We start from the raw sequence: 17,776 nt of genomic DNA, 5'->3' as shown, positions 1-17,776 counted from the left end.
TTTTAGTAACAACAGAAAGGATTATTGACCCCATAGCATATTTACAGCTGCATGTAAAATATTTAGATTGAGTCTTCTTTTCACTGGTTATCTTGTCTTTTGTTTAGAAAAAAAAAATCCTTCAACATTAGTTAGACATTTTTCCATATCCCTTGTTCATATATGGAGTGCATATACACATGGTGTATATACACTTCATATATGGAGTGTATATACACATGGTGTATATACACACATACACCATGTGTATGTGTGTATATTTGTGTAGATACATACATATATATATATACATATATATGTTTGTCCAAATGTGCAGATGTTGTTAATACTTAAGAGAATTATCTTCAACTGTGTGTAAGGCAAGGCTTGTCAGCAGCTGTTAAGCAAGCTGGCTGTAAAAAAACAGTAACCAGAAGAATGTATTAATACATGCTGTCAAACAAATGTCATAACAGCTTGTTACATTTTATTTTTTTTTATGATCGACACAAATAATGAACCCTAATTGTGTCACTGAGTCTAGGGTGATGTTAGCTAACTTATCTTTGCCATCAATGTCCTTATAAAAATGATGTGAACTATTAGACAAGCGTCTTTATGCCAGTAAAGCATTTAAATAAAGGCTTAACCTTCAGTGTGTGACACTGTTTTGAAAGTTAAATGGCAATAAATGCCCCTGTTATGCTAAGCAGATGCTCCAGCACCTTACCGAGTCCTTGTCTTGGCTGTTCCTGGGCAAAAGAATCTATTCTAGAGCAGAAAATAACTACCCACGTGGCCAACAGAACCACAGAAGGTGCCAACAGGGAAATAGGACAAGTGTCATGATGCTGGCCAAGGTGCTTTGCTGCTAAGGAAGTGCAGGCGTGGTCTCACTGCAGTAAATTCTGCTGGGAGGGCACAGGACTCTCATCTCTGTCAAAAAGGCTGCCAAACACAACCACATAATAGAAAAATGGGGAAATGGTTTCTCTTTAATCAAATAAACCAAAGTTTAGAGCAGTTTGCAGTAATTAGTTTAACAGCACTAACATTGGATGACTGCAAATGGGGCAAAAGGCATGATTTAGAGTATTTGAAAGCTGCCTTGTTATTAGAAGATCTCTCAAATCTAGCAGTGGTTTTGTTTGTTTCCTTGCAGGTTAAACATATTGCTGGCTGGCATGAACCCCTTGTATTTCCACGCAGTGAATGTAATTTTACACTGTCTGGTGACTCTTGTGCTGATGTACACTTGTGACAAAGCTGTGTTCAAGGACTGTCGGCTTGCTTTTGTCACGGCGCTCTTCTTTGCTGTGCATCCCATTCACACCGAGGCTGTAAGTATGTGCCACCAAACCTGAAAATAAACTAATTCTTCAAAATTCTAATTTTTTTTTTTTTAAGGAAACCTCTGAGTCATACAGAATGTTGTACTTGTGATTTTTTTTGCTGTGGGGGAGCAAAGGTGAGAATGTACTCTATTTAAAATAGTTTTGTAGGAGTCATTAAGAAAAAAAGCGCATTCATACTTGCAGTCTTTGTGCTCTGGAACTGAATTCTAAATGGTGGTCCTAATCAGCCATGCTGGGAATAAATGGACAGTCAGGAGTTTTTTGAAACGAAGGACCTCAGTGAGGCTGTGCTCTCCTGCTGGGATATTGTTGCATGCCTTCAGTCGTCTCCTGTAGCCATCAGTTTCAGGGAGGAAAAGTGAAGGCAGCATGTATTGATGTGTATTCTGGAGGAGCTCTCTCAGACAGAGGTGGTGTGACCCATGGATTAATTTATATTTGTTTCAATTAAAAGCTAGGAGAATCCTTTTCAGAAAAAAAGTTGTTCATGAACACCAGCATAAGTTTACAGAACAACAGCTCATGTTGGAAATATTTCTGTTTCTTATAAGGAAACATTTAAAGACATAATCATTCCAAAACTTCAGTCTGCTAGCACAAGGAGACTCTTGTATAGCTAAAAGGAGCCTTGCTGTCTTGGAGAAGGAGAGCTAATGTCCAGCTCTCCACACTGTAAAAGAGAAATGCTCTCATTAACTGAGATACCACTGACATCACTCTGCTCTCATTCCAAGCCTTTGTAAATGGGGGAGGGAAACAGCCCCTGTGGCTGAAAACTTTTGAGGAGAGATTACCTTAATAACAAAAAGCCACAAGCTTTGGAGTTACTCCCTGTGCTGTGTTGTGTGAACTAATCAGCTAGGCTCCTTTTGATAATGCAGCTTTATATTTTAAGGGAGGTTTTAGATGAGGCGCTCTTGGAATTTATTTTTGTCTGGATCAGAACTTTAAAAGGTTAAAATAAATGCCAGAGCTCTGAATATAACTTAATTATGTAATCTCAAAAGGGGCAAGATTTCAAAGGGCCTTTTATTTGCTTTATGGGTGATTTTTAGATACTTATGAAATAGGATATTCAAATAACTGTAAAAAAGTGTTTATCTGTTCTTCTTCAGTATTCCCTTTTTTATAAAACGATTTTGTTCATTACTCTGTAGGAAGAAACTCTTGCAAACTCAGATTGTTCAGGAGGAATAAATTCTATAAATTCTATCCTATCCCTTTTTGGTGATAAAGTTCATTCCAATGTTACTTATTTAGTAAGTAATTTTCTTTAACAAATTTCAGTACTGGCGGTTGGATGCATTTCTCATCTAAGCCTATTATACAAAATTAAAACAAATCCTTAAAATTGGCATTTTCTATATAGCTTAATTAATATTTTATTAAGTAAGGAATGACTTTACTGTTGGCTTACTCATTTGTTTTGCCAAGCTAGAAATGCAGCAGACAAAACTGAGCATACCCTACACTGTCCAAGTAACATTTTGGTATGCTGAGGGAGGATAACACTCAAAGATCAAAAGCTTAAAATAGTAGCTTTGAGCATGGATTATTGAGGCAGTCACTGAGTGTTTTTCCCTTTTTAGATGTGTTTTACACCTGTGTGTCTCCTTTCCTTTCAGGTAACAGGTATAGTAGGCAGAGCAGATGTCCTCGCCTGTCTACTCTTTCTGTTGGCTTTTCTCTCCTATAATAGGTACGTGGTAACATCATGGGATTCTTTATTCTGAGGAGGGGACCAGAGGCAGCTGTCAGTGTTTCATGGTTGTTGTCAGAGGTGCTTCCCACAGCTCTGATGTATAGAAGTGTCCTGGCCCCTGCTTGCAGCCATGGTGATGCTTATGAGAACAAAAAAACCACAAAACCAGGAGTCAACATTGACAATCCCTCTTCCACTGACATTGCTGCTGACCATGCAACAGAGGAGGGCTTGTAAAGATGGTAAAAAACGTTTTCAATGGAAGGCAAATTGTCTGTGTGTAGAGAGAAGAGCAGACAGACACATGCTTGCCTTTCAAATGCATGCTGTGCCTGTGGGACTCTGGAACTCCTGGTCTGAGAGTTAAGGAGTGTGTCTGGACCATTAGTCATCCTTTTCAGGTGAAAACTTGGCACTGCTTGCTGCTCTGTGTTCTAAATCTGTAACTGAACAAGTATAGGTACAGAAATAGCTTACTTGGATGGGGTTTCTGCACCTTTTGCGTTATTTGCAGTTTGAAATAACATTGTTTGCATTCAGAAATAGCACCATGTCATCACAGCCACAGGGAAAAACTGCTGATATCCCTCTGGGGCTGTCTGCAAAACCACAGTGCTGGTTTCTTCAGAAGGTGTGAAGCACAGTGACCCCACAGGAATCTGCCTGTTTGATTTCAGTTCTTTCCTACCCTCTCCCATGTGATAGGGGCTTTCTGCCCAGTCTGTTAGTGATTAGGATACATCTCTGACTCAAGGGACTGTGGGTGGGATGGAGGAATTTTTGCTAGCCTAGTGCTTTTTGTCCCAGAAGGAGAATTAAGCATGTGTGTTCCACATGACAGAAAGCAGGTGTTTTCCTGCCTTCTCTGTACTTTGCCTTTCTCTGATTGTTTCAAGTCTACTTTATTTTTTTGCTTATCTTTGTTTCACCTCTTGTGCACCAAGAATTGCAGCAGCTCCCCATATTTTTATCTTCCCTTCCTGTCCTATGGCTAAGCCTTTTCTCATTTTAGATTGTTCATGTCTTGACATGTTTGTGTCAGCCCTCCTAAGGCATTAAGGAAAAGTGTCTCAGTATTTGTGTGACTGTAGTAAACATGGAAAGCAGAGAAGTTAAGATATTTTTTGTCAATTCTGTTTTTCAGGAGTGTGGATCAGCTTTATGTTGGGGAACATTTCCCTCCCACTGCCTCCCCATTCTTTTTGCTGCTTAGTTTATTCCTTGGGACGTGTGCAATGCTGGTGAAAGAAACTGGAGTCACTGTGTTTGGTGTGTGCTTGGTTTATGACTTCTTTTCCCTCTCCTACAATGGACTCAAATTGTAAGTAACTTGTTAGGCTTATGGTGCTTTTCAGGTGTTTTCACCTGTTAGTCTAAAATATGTGTTATTATGGTATGCAGCACTGGGGGTGATGGACTTGCCCTGCTGAATTAGATGGGCATTTGACAAATTTGGAGGGACCCACAAGTGCATTCTGTGGTGGTGGGCGTTTTTTTTATTATTATTTTTTATTTTAAATTTTTTGTTTCTCTTTTGCTGCCTGATTACTTTTGTTTGGTAAATTGACCAGATGTGAAGAACTGATCCCTAAAATGCTGAATTCACCCTGGCTAGTCTAACATTTATTTTAAGTGTGGGAGTTCTGACTGAAGCATCAACATCCTAAAGTTTCTCTGGTTTAACTCCTTCCATTCACAATGTCTGCTTGATTATTCTGGCACAATGCCACGGATTTAGAAATGTTATATGATGTTTAGTAGTAAAACCAGGTTTGACATTTTTTCTGTCCTTTCAGAATGGGAAAAGAGGAAAAATAGCCATCCAATTCTGGTTGGAATAATTAGCAGCTCTCAGAAATTGCTGGAGAAAAATTAAATACTTTGAAATTCATACCCCTCACTCACTTAGTGTCGCAAATAACTATGATGTTTTCCATCTCCATTCAAAGTCAGGAGTCTTGGTTTATTAGAATATTTTTATATTAACCATTACATATGGTTTTTATCCGTTTTTCTCCCAAAACATCCTTGGTGCAGATCTATGAGTGAGTGTAAGAGCTCACTGCTCCTGAGAATGGGAGGTCTCACTCCTCATATCATTTCTTGTGTTTCCACTGGTGCTGCCCCAGCCCTGGAACCTGTCACACCCTACATGAGCTTGTGTGCATCTGGGTTATAAAAAGGACACTGAATTTGTGTTTCTGCAGTGAATTAAATGAACAGAGCTGGCACAAGGTGAGAGCAGCAGCTGCAGGGAGGTGAAGGGGGACTCTCCGGAGCATCCTGGCTTCCCTCCCTTTGTGGCCCTTGCTCTAGGCCCTCATGGGGACAGACCAGTTTCAGACCTGCCCTCTGGCAGCACTAGCAATCAGCAGGCAGGTACAAAGGATGGCAGGGGATTCCTCCTCCTTTCACTGGATAAGTAGTTCCTAATGGTGTGACTGGTGGGCAAGTAGCCAGGGAGATTTCTGGGGGCTGACAGCCAGCTTGCTTGTTAACACTTGCATTTGCACCCTGACAGGCTGTTTCAGGGACTGCCTGGCTAAAGGGAACACAACTGTTAATTAACTGGAGGAAAATCTGTGCCTTCCTCCTCCCTCCTTTCCTCAGCCTCCCCCCTCCCATAGGCCCACATTCCAGGGGGTCTCTTCAAGATATTTTTTTGTTTCAGTGGTGGCCAGTTGCCCAGATGTGGCACTATTTAGCTTGTAGGAATGCAGCTCTTTAGACCAGATGTGCTGTATTTTCATTTCTCCTCTGGTTGCATGTATTGTGCATTTATCTCTTTGTGATGCTCAAGATTTTACAACTGCATTTGACTTTAAGGGGCAGCAGAAAACAAGCAGCCTTCTATGTGCTGCTGAAAACTCATCTGCTCCTTCTTCCAACCTCTCCAGATTTGTTTCCTGTTTAAAAGTGGTGGAACATCATTTGTTTTCTGGAGCAAAAAATTAGGAGTGACAGCACAGTGCTTCCCATCTTAACGGAGGTCCAGAGAACAGCTTGATACAGGAGTGCTCATCTTCTCTTGCTGTCAGGCCTCTAGCTCTAGTTAGGAACTAATAATACTGTCCTCTCAGCACACAAAGGCTTTTTTTATGGATTAAAGCAGTATTGTCTGTTGTAGTTTTGTTACAAATAGGTTGGAAACTGTTGTAAAGTAGTTGATAATTGTTAAACATGTACTGTTAGTTTGGTTGTTATATTGTAAAAGGGGTTTAAAAGGGTAGTTATAAGAAATACGGTACTCAAGGTACCATAGCACACCTCAGTAAAGTGCACCACCCCCCAAGGGAACGAGCCAGCCTGGACAGAGCTGTTATGGGCCAATCCAGCCCCTTAAACCTTCATGCAAATGAAGGATCCAAAAAGAAACCAGTCCAAAGGGACAAAAAACAGGATAAAAGGGGCTTCTGACCCACTGAATCTGTGCTGCTCCATCGGGGACATCCCCAGCGGCGGCGCTGCAGCATCCTCGGCCGGAGCGCTCCTGCTCGGCCCGTGCCCCCCTTGCTTTAGGCCTTTCTTTGTCTTATAATAAATACTGAAATCGCTTTAGTACCGGGAGCCTGCTCCCGTTTTTAACACTTCGATACCGCGTTGCGCCGATTTCACAGCGTTCAACCTTTTGCTGAGTAAAAGTGCCAAGGAAACAAGTCCTCACATCCTTTTCTTTCCCCTTTCCCTCCTTTTCCTGCCTTTTCTCAGGAGGAACGGGGGCATTCCCCAGAGGCCCTCCCGGCCGCCCGTGCCCGCTCCATGGGGCTCGCCGCCGTCCGGCCGGGAGAACGGGAAGCAGCAGCAGCGCTGTGCCCAGCGCGGCGCCTGGAGCTCCTGCCACCCTCCTGCCCCCCGGGAGCAGCCCAGCCTGCCCGTGCCCAGCAGGGCCATCTGGGCCATCCGCAGGTACCGCCGCCCACTCCTGCTCCCTTCACCTTGTTTTAGCCGTTTTTATCCTGAAATTGCTGTAGTTTTCTTGTGTTACTAAAGAGGGAAGGTAGGAGGAGGTGAAAGGAGGGTTAAGGGAGAAAGGAGGAGAATATCTATTGGAAATCAGGGCAACCCGGTCGATGGGGAGAGAATGATGCATCTGACTCCGTGAAGGTGTAGCAGGCGCAGGGCCTGCAAGGCCTCCCTGGCGGTCAGCAGACTAAGGTAGGAAATGCTGAGTCATGATGGCTGGACCTAAGAAGCCCCTTTTTCTGCCTCCAGACCCTTGCTCTTACCTCTCTGTAAGACTGTAGGTCACTTTCCTTTGACCCTTACTATTGGTCAACTCCTAAAACACCTGTGCCCTATATGAAGGGCTGCTTTTGCCTTGCTCGGCAGAGGAGCTCTCCCCGAGAACCTTTGCAGAAGATTTAATAAAGACACCCCTGTGGAACCTTACACAGCCTTCTCCTCTCTCTCCCTGTGTCTGCCAAAGGCACTTAGCCAGCTAAAGAGCTGAAATCACAAGATGAGCTGATAATCAGGAAAGAGTTGATATTTCCTAAACTTGCTAAGGTAGCCTGTGGCTGGGAGCTGCTTGGGAACTCGGACAGGCTGTGCTGGACAGGATTGTGCTGTCCGGACCTGTAGCAGCCTGTGGGGGATACCCTGAAACCTGGCTGAGGCTGCATTAAAAGGCTAATTAATTACTTTATTATTCTGTATTACTATACTATATTACATTACATCTGAGCCTGAATCTGCCCAAGCACCCAACTGCACAGAATCCCGTGACTGCTGACAGACAGTCTGCACTCACACTTGGCCCTTGTGAGAAACAACTGCTCACTTTGAAAATTTAAAAAGGTTTATTAAACCTTAACAAAAATACAATGAGGACTACATAAGGAAAAAGCTGCAGCACTGGGAACTGCCCTCATGGATTCCACATGGCCAGTTCATCTTCAAGCTGGATGCTCAGCCTTTTATACCCCTGGGGGTTGCATCAGCCAGCCCTGGCCCCTCCCAGAGTCTGTCAGTCAGCTCTTCTTTGCCATTTATCAGTGGAGACTGCTTTCTTGTCACTGTATTGGAGGTCAGGTGTTGCCATGCTGCACCCCCTGAGCACCCCCTGAGCTTTTCCATCCCCAGCTGCCCCAGGTAAAGGGACACATGTGCAGCCTCCTTTCTACCTGTCCTAGACAGCCCTGGCTGTCTGATGGCAACCATACAGGGGGGAAAAGGAGCTGTGCGGAGAACAGAGGGCATTTAAACTACAATAATATAACTATACATCACTAAAGCTTTTCTTAATATTCACACAATAGTTATCCCTTGATTGCGAGATCCAGTCATCTCATTATCCATCTATAACAGTCTGATAGGCCAAGGAAACCAACCACCATCACTTTGGGTAAATAATCTCCATATTGCATTCTACTTTGGCACAACGCACGAGCAATGAATGAGATAAGAATTGTTTTGATCATTCTTTCCTCTGCTTTCCTCAGCTTCAGAGAATGTGAATTCCACAAATATCTGAGGACGTTAGTGTTTTTGTTCTCCTTGGTCCATGTATTTGTCTCTGTTTTCCCTGATGGATAGCATCATAGAATTGTTCAGGTTGGAAAAGACGTCTAAGATTATCAAAGTCTCCCCATTACCTCAGCACTGCCAAGCCTGCTTCTAAACCATGTCCCTAATGCCACATCTGCACATCTTTTAAACACTTTCATTGATGGTGACTCCACTGCTTCCCTGGGCAGTCTGCCTTGCAGTGTAGAAAATGTTCCTAATACCCAATTTTAAACTTCCCTGGCGTGTCTTGAGGCCATTTCCTCTTGTCGTGGTGCTTGCTGCTAGGGAGAGACTGATGCCCACTACAGGGGGCAGGAGGTTAATATAAAAAACATCTTCTGTCTTGTTCCATTATCTTGTTCCTTGTTTCTTTTACTGCTGTTTCTTTGTACTGCTCCTGTCTCCCCTCCTTTGCTTTGTACTTTTTTCCAGACACCCTCCCTCTGCCCCCGCTTTTGGGAACATCCCTTTCTTACACAAAGGGGAAGCCTCTCGCCTCCCAGCCTCTTCAGGAGAGGCTGCAGAAGCTGAGTTGGAGAGCCTGTGCACGTGGGATGGCTCCAGAGTGAGCTCCTCCACGCTGCCAATTGGCATTTGCTTTTTGGCAGCTGCCTCTTCAAGTGTTGTGAAGGATTTCTGCACATGGCAAATCAAGCCCTGCATGTACATAGCTGCTTTCTGTTTGAAAAGGGGCTCTCATGGTGGTGTGAGCTGCTCAGCTGCTCTCTTCTCAAGTGACTGACTGTGTACAACACACTTGCAATGACTTGCTGTGTGAGGGTTAGCTGTGGGATGCCCAGAGTGGAGCTGGCCTGGTCCCAGTGGCTGAGAGGGAAGCGTGCCTGTGAGAGTTGTGCTGTTGACATATTATATGGTATGAAGCAGGAGGAACTCAATACAATTTCTCTATCAAAATATATTCTATATTAAAAAAATAAATCCTTGCTATAGAAGAAAAAAGAAAGAAAAGATGAAGTTGCTGTTGAATCTGTAAGATTCATTATGCAATTTTTCCTTGTAATTCACATTTGTCTGACTTGTGTAGGTCTTCTTGCATTGCAAAAGGATGGGGGGGAAAAAAGCTTTAAATATTTCAGAAGCTCCAAAATTGGTGGACAGACTTGGCACAGTGAAGTAGCTTCAGGTATCTTATTTAGTCTACCTGATTACTACTTGTAAGGTTTTAATTAGAATAAAGTAGTAGGGCACTAATCTGTACTTTTAAGTACTTGTAATGTGATCAAGTAGGTTTCTATTTAATAATAATTTATTATACCTCTTCTTACTAGAGCTAACTGAAATGCAGGAAGATGTAATGGAGGAATTAAGGGAATTGGTCTAATTAGCAGTAACTGGAGCTAGTTATGTAAATTCTTGGTGCAGAGATATTTTTGTTCTTTATTGTCACTTGCTCTTATCTTCAGCTATCCAGTGAATATGTGGGTTGCAGTCCCAGTTGCCTTTAGGAGTAAGGAATGAGTTAGTCTGGAGGAAGTTGTAGGTTTTATCGCCACAATTTATTGCAATTTTGGGGAATGCTGGCATATGCTACTGAGATGAGCTAACTAGAATCTCTTGTGGGTTTGATCCATCTCCCTGAGTTTTAAAACCTGAAGGAGGCTTGTGAGTGTATGTGCAATTCCATATGATATAAATGGGGAAGGACAGACAGGAACTTTCATGTCAGGCTTGTACTTGTAGTTGGGGTAAGGCCTCAGAGCTTTCACTCTGGTGTGGTATGTGTCCTGTTGAAAATCACTGTCAATGGCAGTCATCACTCATTCTCTTTTTCATGACTTGTTGAAGCCACTGAGAACTGGGATCTATTTTTTTACCTTTTTTTCTTTTCTGAATTGGTTTTGGTTGTGCCATGTTCTATGTGCCTCACACTCTGTGTTGCTAAATGTGATCCAGCCCATGAACACCTCCAAGCCACCTAATCACTCTGCAGGTTTGAGCTGTATGAGTAGCTGGGGACTGTAGTCTCCGCTTCTTGAAAAACAAGACTCCACAATAGCTTGCATACTTTTGAAACTGAAATCTCTGTTTCTCTTTGGTGTCCTAGAAGCTCATTTTTTTTGTGTCTGCTGGTGGTGAGACTCTTCCCTTGGAGTGGACCACAGACTGAAATTAATGCTGCTGTTTTCCATGTGTATGAATGGTTGCATGGTGGTTTTTGTAGGTTATTTTTATTTATGTATTTTATTTTAATTTTTTTTGCCAGGTTACAGAAAAAGCAGGTGTACCTGGAGCTGTTCCCAACAGCATCACTTCAAATCTGTGATGTGTGTGTAAAAGAGAGTGTGGGAGCTCACTACTCATTAGCATTGTGGGAACCAGGCCCAAAACCCCATTGATCCAAAATCCAATGAAATCCTAAGGGCTCTAGCAGGGATAAATGTGATCTGATGATCTGATGACTAAACTGGCGGCGCTGTTGTTTCCTCTCACAGTAGCAAGGGAAAGGAGATGGAAATGCTCTTCAGAATGTGGTGCATTCCAGGGATGTCTGTGCTGGCCCTAAGTTTGACAGACTATAAGGAAAAATATGTTGAGGTCATAGCATATCTTCCCTGAGTCCCTGTGCAGTGTGCATGGTCAGGGGTTGAGCTGAAACAGATGCTGTCCTTCAGCATGAGGGAAGAGCAGAGGGAGAGGTGGAGGGAAGGCACTGGCACACACAGTGTGGGACTGTGCAGCAATTGCTTGGCTTTTCCTCACTGCCTGCTTCTATTTCCAGTCCTTGTGGTAGCAATGATTTTTAATTTTTTTTTCCTTTTTTGACTAGTATGATAGTATAGCACATTTCTGCCTAAACATGAAATTACTGTTCGAAAAGCAGAAGTGTCAGCTGAATTTCTGTTCCTTCCCCACGCCACACAGTGCAATGCTACGTCCTAGATTTGTAACTGATAAAGACAGAACAGTGTGACCACTTTCCCAGATATGGGCTTTCATGTGTGCAAACTTCACCTTTTCTTGGATTTGTTCGAGGGTTAGGTTATAAAAGTGAGAGGAAACCACTTTCTGTTAGATGGGGTACAAACTTTCTTTAATTTTAGTGAGTTGTTCCTAGTTGCACTTACCCACCCTGGAGGTCAGTGGTGGTCGCTTTCATATGCAAAGCACAGCAGCAAAAAGCAATGTGTGTCTCTGAGAAAAGCAGCAGGGAGATAACTATTGTTTATGTTGTGTGTTTGCCCCTGACTAAAATGGGGCAGGAAACCTGGGTACTTGTCTCTGGCCTGAAAGTTCCTTGCCCTGCAACAAGGAAATAGCACGGAGGTGTTAAAGGGCTTTGCAAACAGCAGTGCAAAAGCTGGTGGAGAAATTCCAGGGCAGTTTGAGATTGTCTGTGGTGAAAAAGGTCTGGGTATGGGAATAAATCACATGGACTCCATTTCCTTCATGGTGGAAAAAAAAACCCCTGTATAGTCACATAACTCCTTTTTATACAGTTTTACAGACCTTGTGCGTGACTCCAATTGCTCAGTAGTTTTCTTGCCAATTACTTATTGGTGTGTAACAAGTTGTCACCCTATATTGATTGATTGGTCATTCAAATCCTCCTTGTGTACAGGCAGGAAAAGTTGCTTGTGAGAGATAGTTTTCATTTTTCTATGTAAAAACAGTTTATACAGGTGCAAGTTGTTTTTCACCCAGGAATAGATTGTTATGCTAATGAACTGCTCAAGCCAGAGTTGCTTTCACATGGGAACTTGCAAAATGCTAGCCTGACAAGGCCAGCCATTGATGTTAGGAGAACAGGCTTGCTTTTATGAAGCCTTTCTTTATGATTTTTCTACCTTACTGCAACATCTGGGAGCCTAGCAGCCAATATGCTTTTCTTCTTTAGGAAAGCAAAACGAGTAATCTGGAACATTAAGCAGTAGAGCCAGCCCAGGCTTTTTCCTTCCTCTCTCACTGGTGATGTCCTCAGGGTTGCAAGATGTTACAAATCAAGGATCAAGCTCCTAGTCTGTGATGCTCTGAGCAAAAGTTGGTATGAATTGCCTCTGTGTGAAAGCAGAGAAGAGGAAGTGCTGCATTGTCACTGGCTATAGGCTGATTTCTTTTTTTTTTCCATTAATTTATATTTAAAATTGAATTGAGACTAGGACAACACAAGTTTGCTCCAAAAGGCAAGTAGGGCCCTGAGTCCCAAGGGCTGGGGAGGCAGGGACACTTACCTAATCTGCCATCTTTCAGTGTGCTGAAAGATGGCAGATTAGGTAAGTGTCATTGCTATGCTGGGATCTGTGGGATGCTGCTTCTGGTGTTGCAAGTTTTTTTAATTCTAGCAGGTTTGCTAAGCCTCTGTCATTCTTGCTGTTTAGTAAGCTTAAGTTATGAATGAAGTTTGGCTGTCTCTGGGGAGGTGGATTGCAGAGGTGGATTTGGCCTGTGGTTTATTCTTCTCTGAGCTCAGTTCTTAAGATGGTTTTTCCATTGTGAGTTTGAGCAATAGCTCTCTCTCTTGCTGTGTCTGTACAGTCTGTGTAGGAAATGTTGAGTGAATCTTTCTGAAGGTCAGGAATTCCCCTGCAGTCAGTGACAGTATTTATTGTTGTGCGCAGATGGCACCTGAGGCCACCAGAAGGTTCTGCTAGGGTCTAGAAATGTGTAAGATGTGGGTGCCCCTATGCTTACAGACATGGATTCCGCCAAGGATTTACATGCTCTGCCCTGAAACTGTCTTCCAGAGAACCCTTGTGTAATCTTGGGAAAATAATTACATCTCTCTGTTCCCATGGCATGTGCTGGAAGATGAGGCAGAGTAATGTGTGCTGCTTTTCTACTTCCATTTGTGTGATGTGCTGGTTGACTTCTGTCCCCCTCCCAAAAGAGAAACAAAGCCAAGGATTCTCTCTTAGGCATGCTTGTGCCATTATGTCTCTTAATTTTTGAGATCTTCAAGTGCTGTTTCAGTGCAAGTAACTGAACTCATTGCTTGCAGACTGAAGTTCAGTTAGGAACAGCACTGCTTTGATATGGTGATGACTAAGGTTGCATGAATGCAGAAAAAGACTTGTTTATACCTCATTGTGCTGCAAAAATATGCACTAGCCAGATAAGAAAGATCTGCTTTAATTTTGGCCTCCTTGTGTGTTTTTATTGTGACAGTCTTTAATTACACTGTCACATAGCTTTTTCTTTTTTGCACAATCCCTGCTGGAGTCATTGCCCAGAATGGATGGTGATCAGTTAATGAGTAACTATTTGATATTTTGTTTCTTCTTGGCCCAGAGCATTGCCCTATGCCCTATTTACTTTGTGTTATTGGAGTCCTTCTCTGAGACAGATTTACAACTTCTCAGTAATTCCTCTGTGTACACACTACCAAGTGCTGGTATTTCCTTGCAGTTTGTTACTTAGGTCTGCAATCTTCTAAAGTACTTTTGGCATAGTTTCTGGATGTGTAACTTCCTTGCTGTTCAGAACAAGTAAAGTGAATAGCCAGAAATTTTGTAGTGGGGAGCCACATGGATTTTAAGAGTTGGATTCACCTTTGTATTTACTTCATGGACATCTGCTGGTTGAGCAAGCAGACTGTCTGGTGGCAGCAGGAGACTGTGCTCTATAGGAGTCAGTCTTTAGAAATGAGGGACCTCTTCCTTTAGCCATTTGCAGACCGAGGGGGCACTTCCAGACTCGGAGAGGAATGAACCCAGCCCAGCATGTGCAGCTTCTTCTGGCAGCCCTTTCCTTCCTCTCTCCCCAGTTAGTTGCCCTGCCTCACCTGCTGCAGCTTCTCCTCATCTCTTCTCGTTTGCTTTTCCTTAGCCATTTAATTGCTTCCAGTCTTTGCTCCTCAGGCTTTGCCTTTTGGATCTTGCTGCTTCCCTCGAGAGCTATTGTGTTAGTCTCACTCCCAAGGTCCCTCCTGTTCTCCTGTCCCCAAAGTCCTTGCCAAGCCAATTCAGGGGCCCTGATCTGTATTTTTGTACTGCCTTTTGCATCCTCCCTGTGCTCCCCACTCCTCCCATCTCTCCAGTTCAGTCTTCTGCCATGGGAGCTCTGCCCAGCATGGGGGTGAGGTCCCTCTGGATTCTTTCAGCTTTTAGCACTCACTGTCTTTGCTTATCTCCTCTTCCCCTCTGCATGGGTTTCTGCTCTATGAGCTGCAAACCCCAGTTTCTTTTTGACCTCATCTCTCCAGCTTTGGGGTTCAGCTCTCCTCAGCCCTAGAGCTAATACACTGTTTTTTTACTTGGGAGTTTTCCCTGTGCTCACTGCCTGGGTTTGAGGAGGAGGGAGCGTGGAGAGCCAGGCAGAAGCCAGGAGCCTGCTCTGCTCTGGTGCTTGGGGTGGCATGGAGCCACAGTTGATCTCACTCTTGGCTTCCCTGTGGCTGGAAAAGTAGGCACTTGTGCATGCAGTTGTTTGAATAGAGGAGGGTTGGTTTTAAATTTGACACCCTTTGTTGGATCTGTTTCAGCCACTGTTCTGGATAGCACTTTTCTTGCAGTACAGAAAAACACCTCTCTCCCTCTTTTTAAGTACTTCCTAGAAGGAAGAGGAAAGTAAATAATTTCTACTGGACTATTTATATTGACAGTACCAAGAGGCCCTGTTTATTTCAGTAAGCAGCAAATAAACTGAAGCAGTTTGCCTTCATGTACATTGAATGTCAGAAAAAAGGGATGAGACTGAGGCTAATGTTACTTTTCTTAGCTGATGATGACTTAACATGATCTAGCTTGTTTGGTTGTTTTTTTCTGGAGAAGATGATTTAGTCTTTTAAAGATTCTTTAGACCTTGATTTAGTTCATGAAAATCCATTTTTGTGGAAACTGTGCCTGGGATAAAGAATGGTGCTGTGCAAAACAGAATCAGGAGGAAAAGTTAATGACTGGTTTTGGGTTTCTTTTTCCCCATCTTCTGAAAGATGCTGATGGCTTATTCATTCGTGTGCAGAGGGAGAAGGTTTTCTCTCTCATTAATGGGAATTGAGTATAAGCCCTGCAGTTGCAGTCACTTCATTGTACATCAGCCTCTTCTGTTCCCTGTGTTGCTAATTGGAAATCCCCAATTTGTAGGTGCAGCCTGTGTGTCCCAGAGCTGACTCACAGGAGTCTCTGTTCATTCCCTTTGCTTCACAGGACTGCCTTTCTATTCACAGTTCCTGGCAGTCTCATTAAACCAGCGTTTGAAGCAGCAGCATGCCCGTGTCCATTGGCTTTCTCTGAAAGCCCTGTAAACCACTGTCAAAGAATTAACAGCAGCTGAGAAACAGGAACAAACCCTAATGGCTTGCAAGGTCATTTTCCTTGCAGTAAATCTGGGTTAGTTTGGCACATGACAGTATTTCAGTCACCCAGGAAATAAAAAAACTACCCAACCACCACACCTGAAGATGGATGATACTGAGATTATTGCAGGTGTTTCCCTGGATAGTAAATCTAATTGAACAATTTCTCTCTTACACTTTGACTTCCAGGCACATTTTTTGACATCTTTTTGGAAACTTCTAGCTTTTTGGAAACTTCCAGGAGTAAAGGACTCAGCTGGACCTACCTACCTCATTAATGACTGACGCTTTCCAAGCTGGTCCACGTTTCCTCTCTGAACCTGGTAATCACAGCATGTGTTAAGGGAGGGACAGCAGACTCTCAGGACTAAGTTACTTGGCTTTAAGTGTTCACAGGCTGATACAAGCAATCATTTGCTCAAAACAAGGACCCCAATCTCATCAAGTGCAACTTTAGGTGGATGGTTTAGATTGTGTGATAAGGGTTACTTTGATTTTTTTAATATGAAGTAGCTGTTGAGATTTAATATTTGGTTAAAAAGTCTAAAAAAATAATCTGCTAGCACGTGAAATGCTTCTCCCATCCTCCCTGTATGCTTTCCAAGATGAACAGATTCTTCCCTGACTAGAAACTTAATCTTCAACTTAATCTAAAGTAGAGTATTAAATCCTCTTTCCCATTTCTAATGCAGTTATCCCAATATTCTTTTCCAGCGAGTGCATTAGAAACCTTAATCTTCTGCTTGGCTTGGAAAGGCTGGAACACACTTTTCTCTCTTGATCTTTGAAATGCAGATTTTCTGTTTCTATTCTTTTAAGCAATTTCCAGAATGTGAATATCCAGGAAACTGCAGTGCAGAAGGGACTCTTGTAAAATGCATTCCACATTCCCAAACATCCGTGTTAAAATTCAGATATTGGCCAAAGTAAGCTGAGAAAGGCGAGGTTTGTGCTTGGGCTGTTGGAATGCTGCTGTTGAGTGTTTGCTTTCCAGGTCTGACAGGTCTCACAGCATCTGGTGACACCCTGCTTTGCCTTATGAGTTCTCATTGCCTGCCACAGCTGATCATGGAGTGGTTTAAATGATAATCTTCTACTGGAATATGCTGTGGTGATTGTTTTGATTTCTTTTTTTTCACCTCCTTTCTAAAAGTTAGGTTCTGTTCTCTTCAGGAATTATCATTCTTTTGTCATGTGGGTAATGCAGTTGTTCCCTCTGTTTAAAGCTTTGGTTGGCAGCATGTTTGCTCTAGATCCTCTGCTCAGGCTGGGGGCTGAAGTCTGCTCAAATCTCTCCTTTTGTGACCTGTGAAATCCCTTGGTTTTGCAAATCAGCTCTGGCATAAGGAGATATTAAACATGAAATTATTACTTTGAAACTAACTGTGGTTGCACTTTGGTTGTGCTAGTATAAAAAGTATGGAATAAAGAGCTGTTCCATTTAATCTGTGAAAGATGCCAACAAATCCTCTGGGTGTTATTCCAAAGAGGAAAATTAGGAGGAGAAGCTTGACAAGAAACTTTTCCACTGATTGTTCACAATAAAGTTCAGGCAAAGAGTAATTATCAGTTAGAGGTGGAAGGGAGATGGAACATTACCTTTATATCCCTCCATAAAACACAGCTTTATCCCCTCATACACCACTGTTACACATACAGTTCCTTCAAGGCCATGCTAGGAATTTCTGCAGAGACCAAGCTGGTGTAAAAATGATGGCCTTGGGTTCTCTTGGAATATTTTGGTATTAGCTGATTTAATTGCATTTACCATAATCTCTGCCTAATCTCATGACAGCAGCTTCTATCTCTGCAGTCGTGAGTTATCTGTCAAAGTTGGAAGCAGAGATTTTTTTGTTGTTTGTTTTCTGGTAGTAAACTCAGTTAATTTCTTGTTGTTCTCCCTCTTGTCCCCAGCTCTCTCCACTGTTAATTATGTCAAACATTCATTTCAGCAGATGAGTTGCTTGCAATACAAATGTT

At 42.8% G+C, this 17,776-nt stretch overlaps 1 protein-coding gene across 1 annotated transcript in view; it reads left to right on the top strand.

Moving 5' to 3' along the window:
* Positions 1-17,776, top strand: part of TMTC1 (transmembrane O-mannosyltransferase targeting cadherins 1) — a 140,273-nt gene that overhangs the window by 11,103 nt on the left and 111,394 nt on the right. Inside the window, exons 2-5 of the mRNA XM_059845880.1 lie at positions 1,142-1,319; positions 2,960-3,033; positions 4,181-4,357; positions 6,745-6,942. Coding sequence (XP_059701863.1) covers positions 1,142-1,319; positions 2,960-3,033; positions 4,181-4,357; positions 6,745-6,942 — 627 coding nt within the window. The remainder of the gene's footprint in view (positions 1-1,141; positions 1,320-2,959; positions 3,034-4,180; positions 4,358-6,744; positions 6,943-17,776) is intronic.

The sequence above is a fragment of the Haemorhous mexicanus genome, chromosome 5 (assembly GCF_027477595.1).
Source record: "Haemorhous mexicanus isolate bHaeMex1 chromosome 5, bHaeMex1.pri, whole genome shotgun sequence".
In the NCBI taxonomy this organism is placed as follows: Eukaryota; Metazoa; Chordata; class Aves; order Passeriformes; family Fringillidae; genus Haemorhous; species Haemorhous mexicanus.
This window is presented reverse-complemented; position numbering and strand designations above follow the sequence as displayed.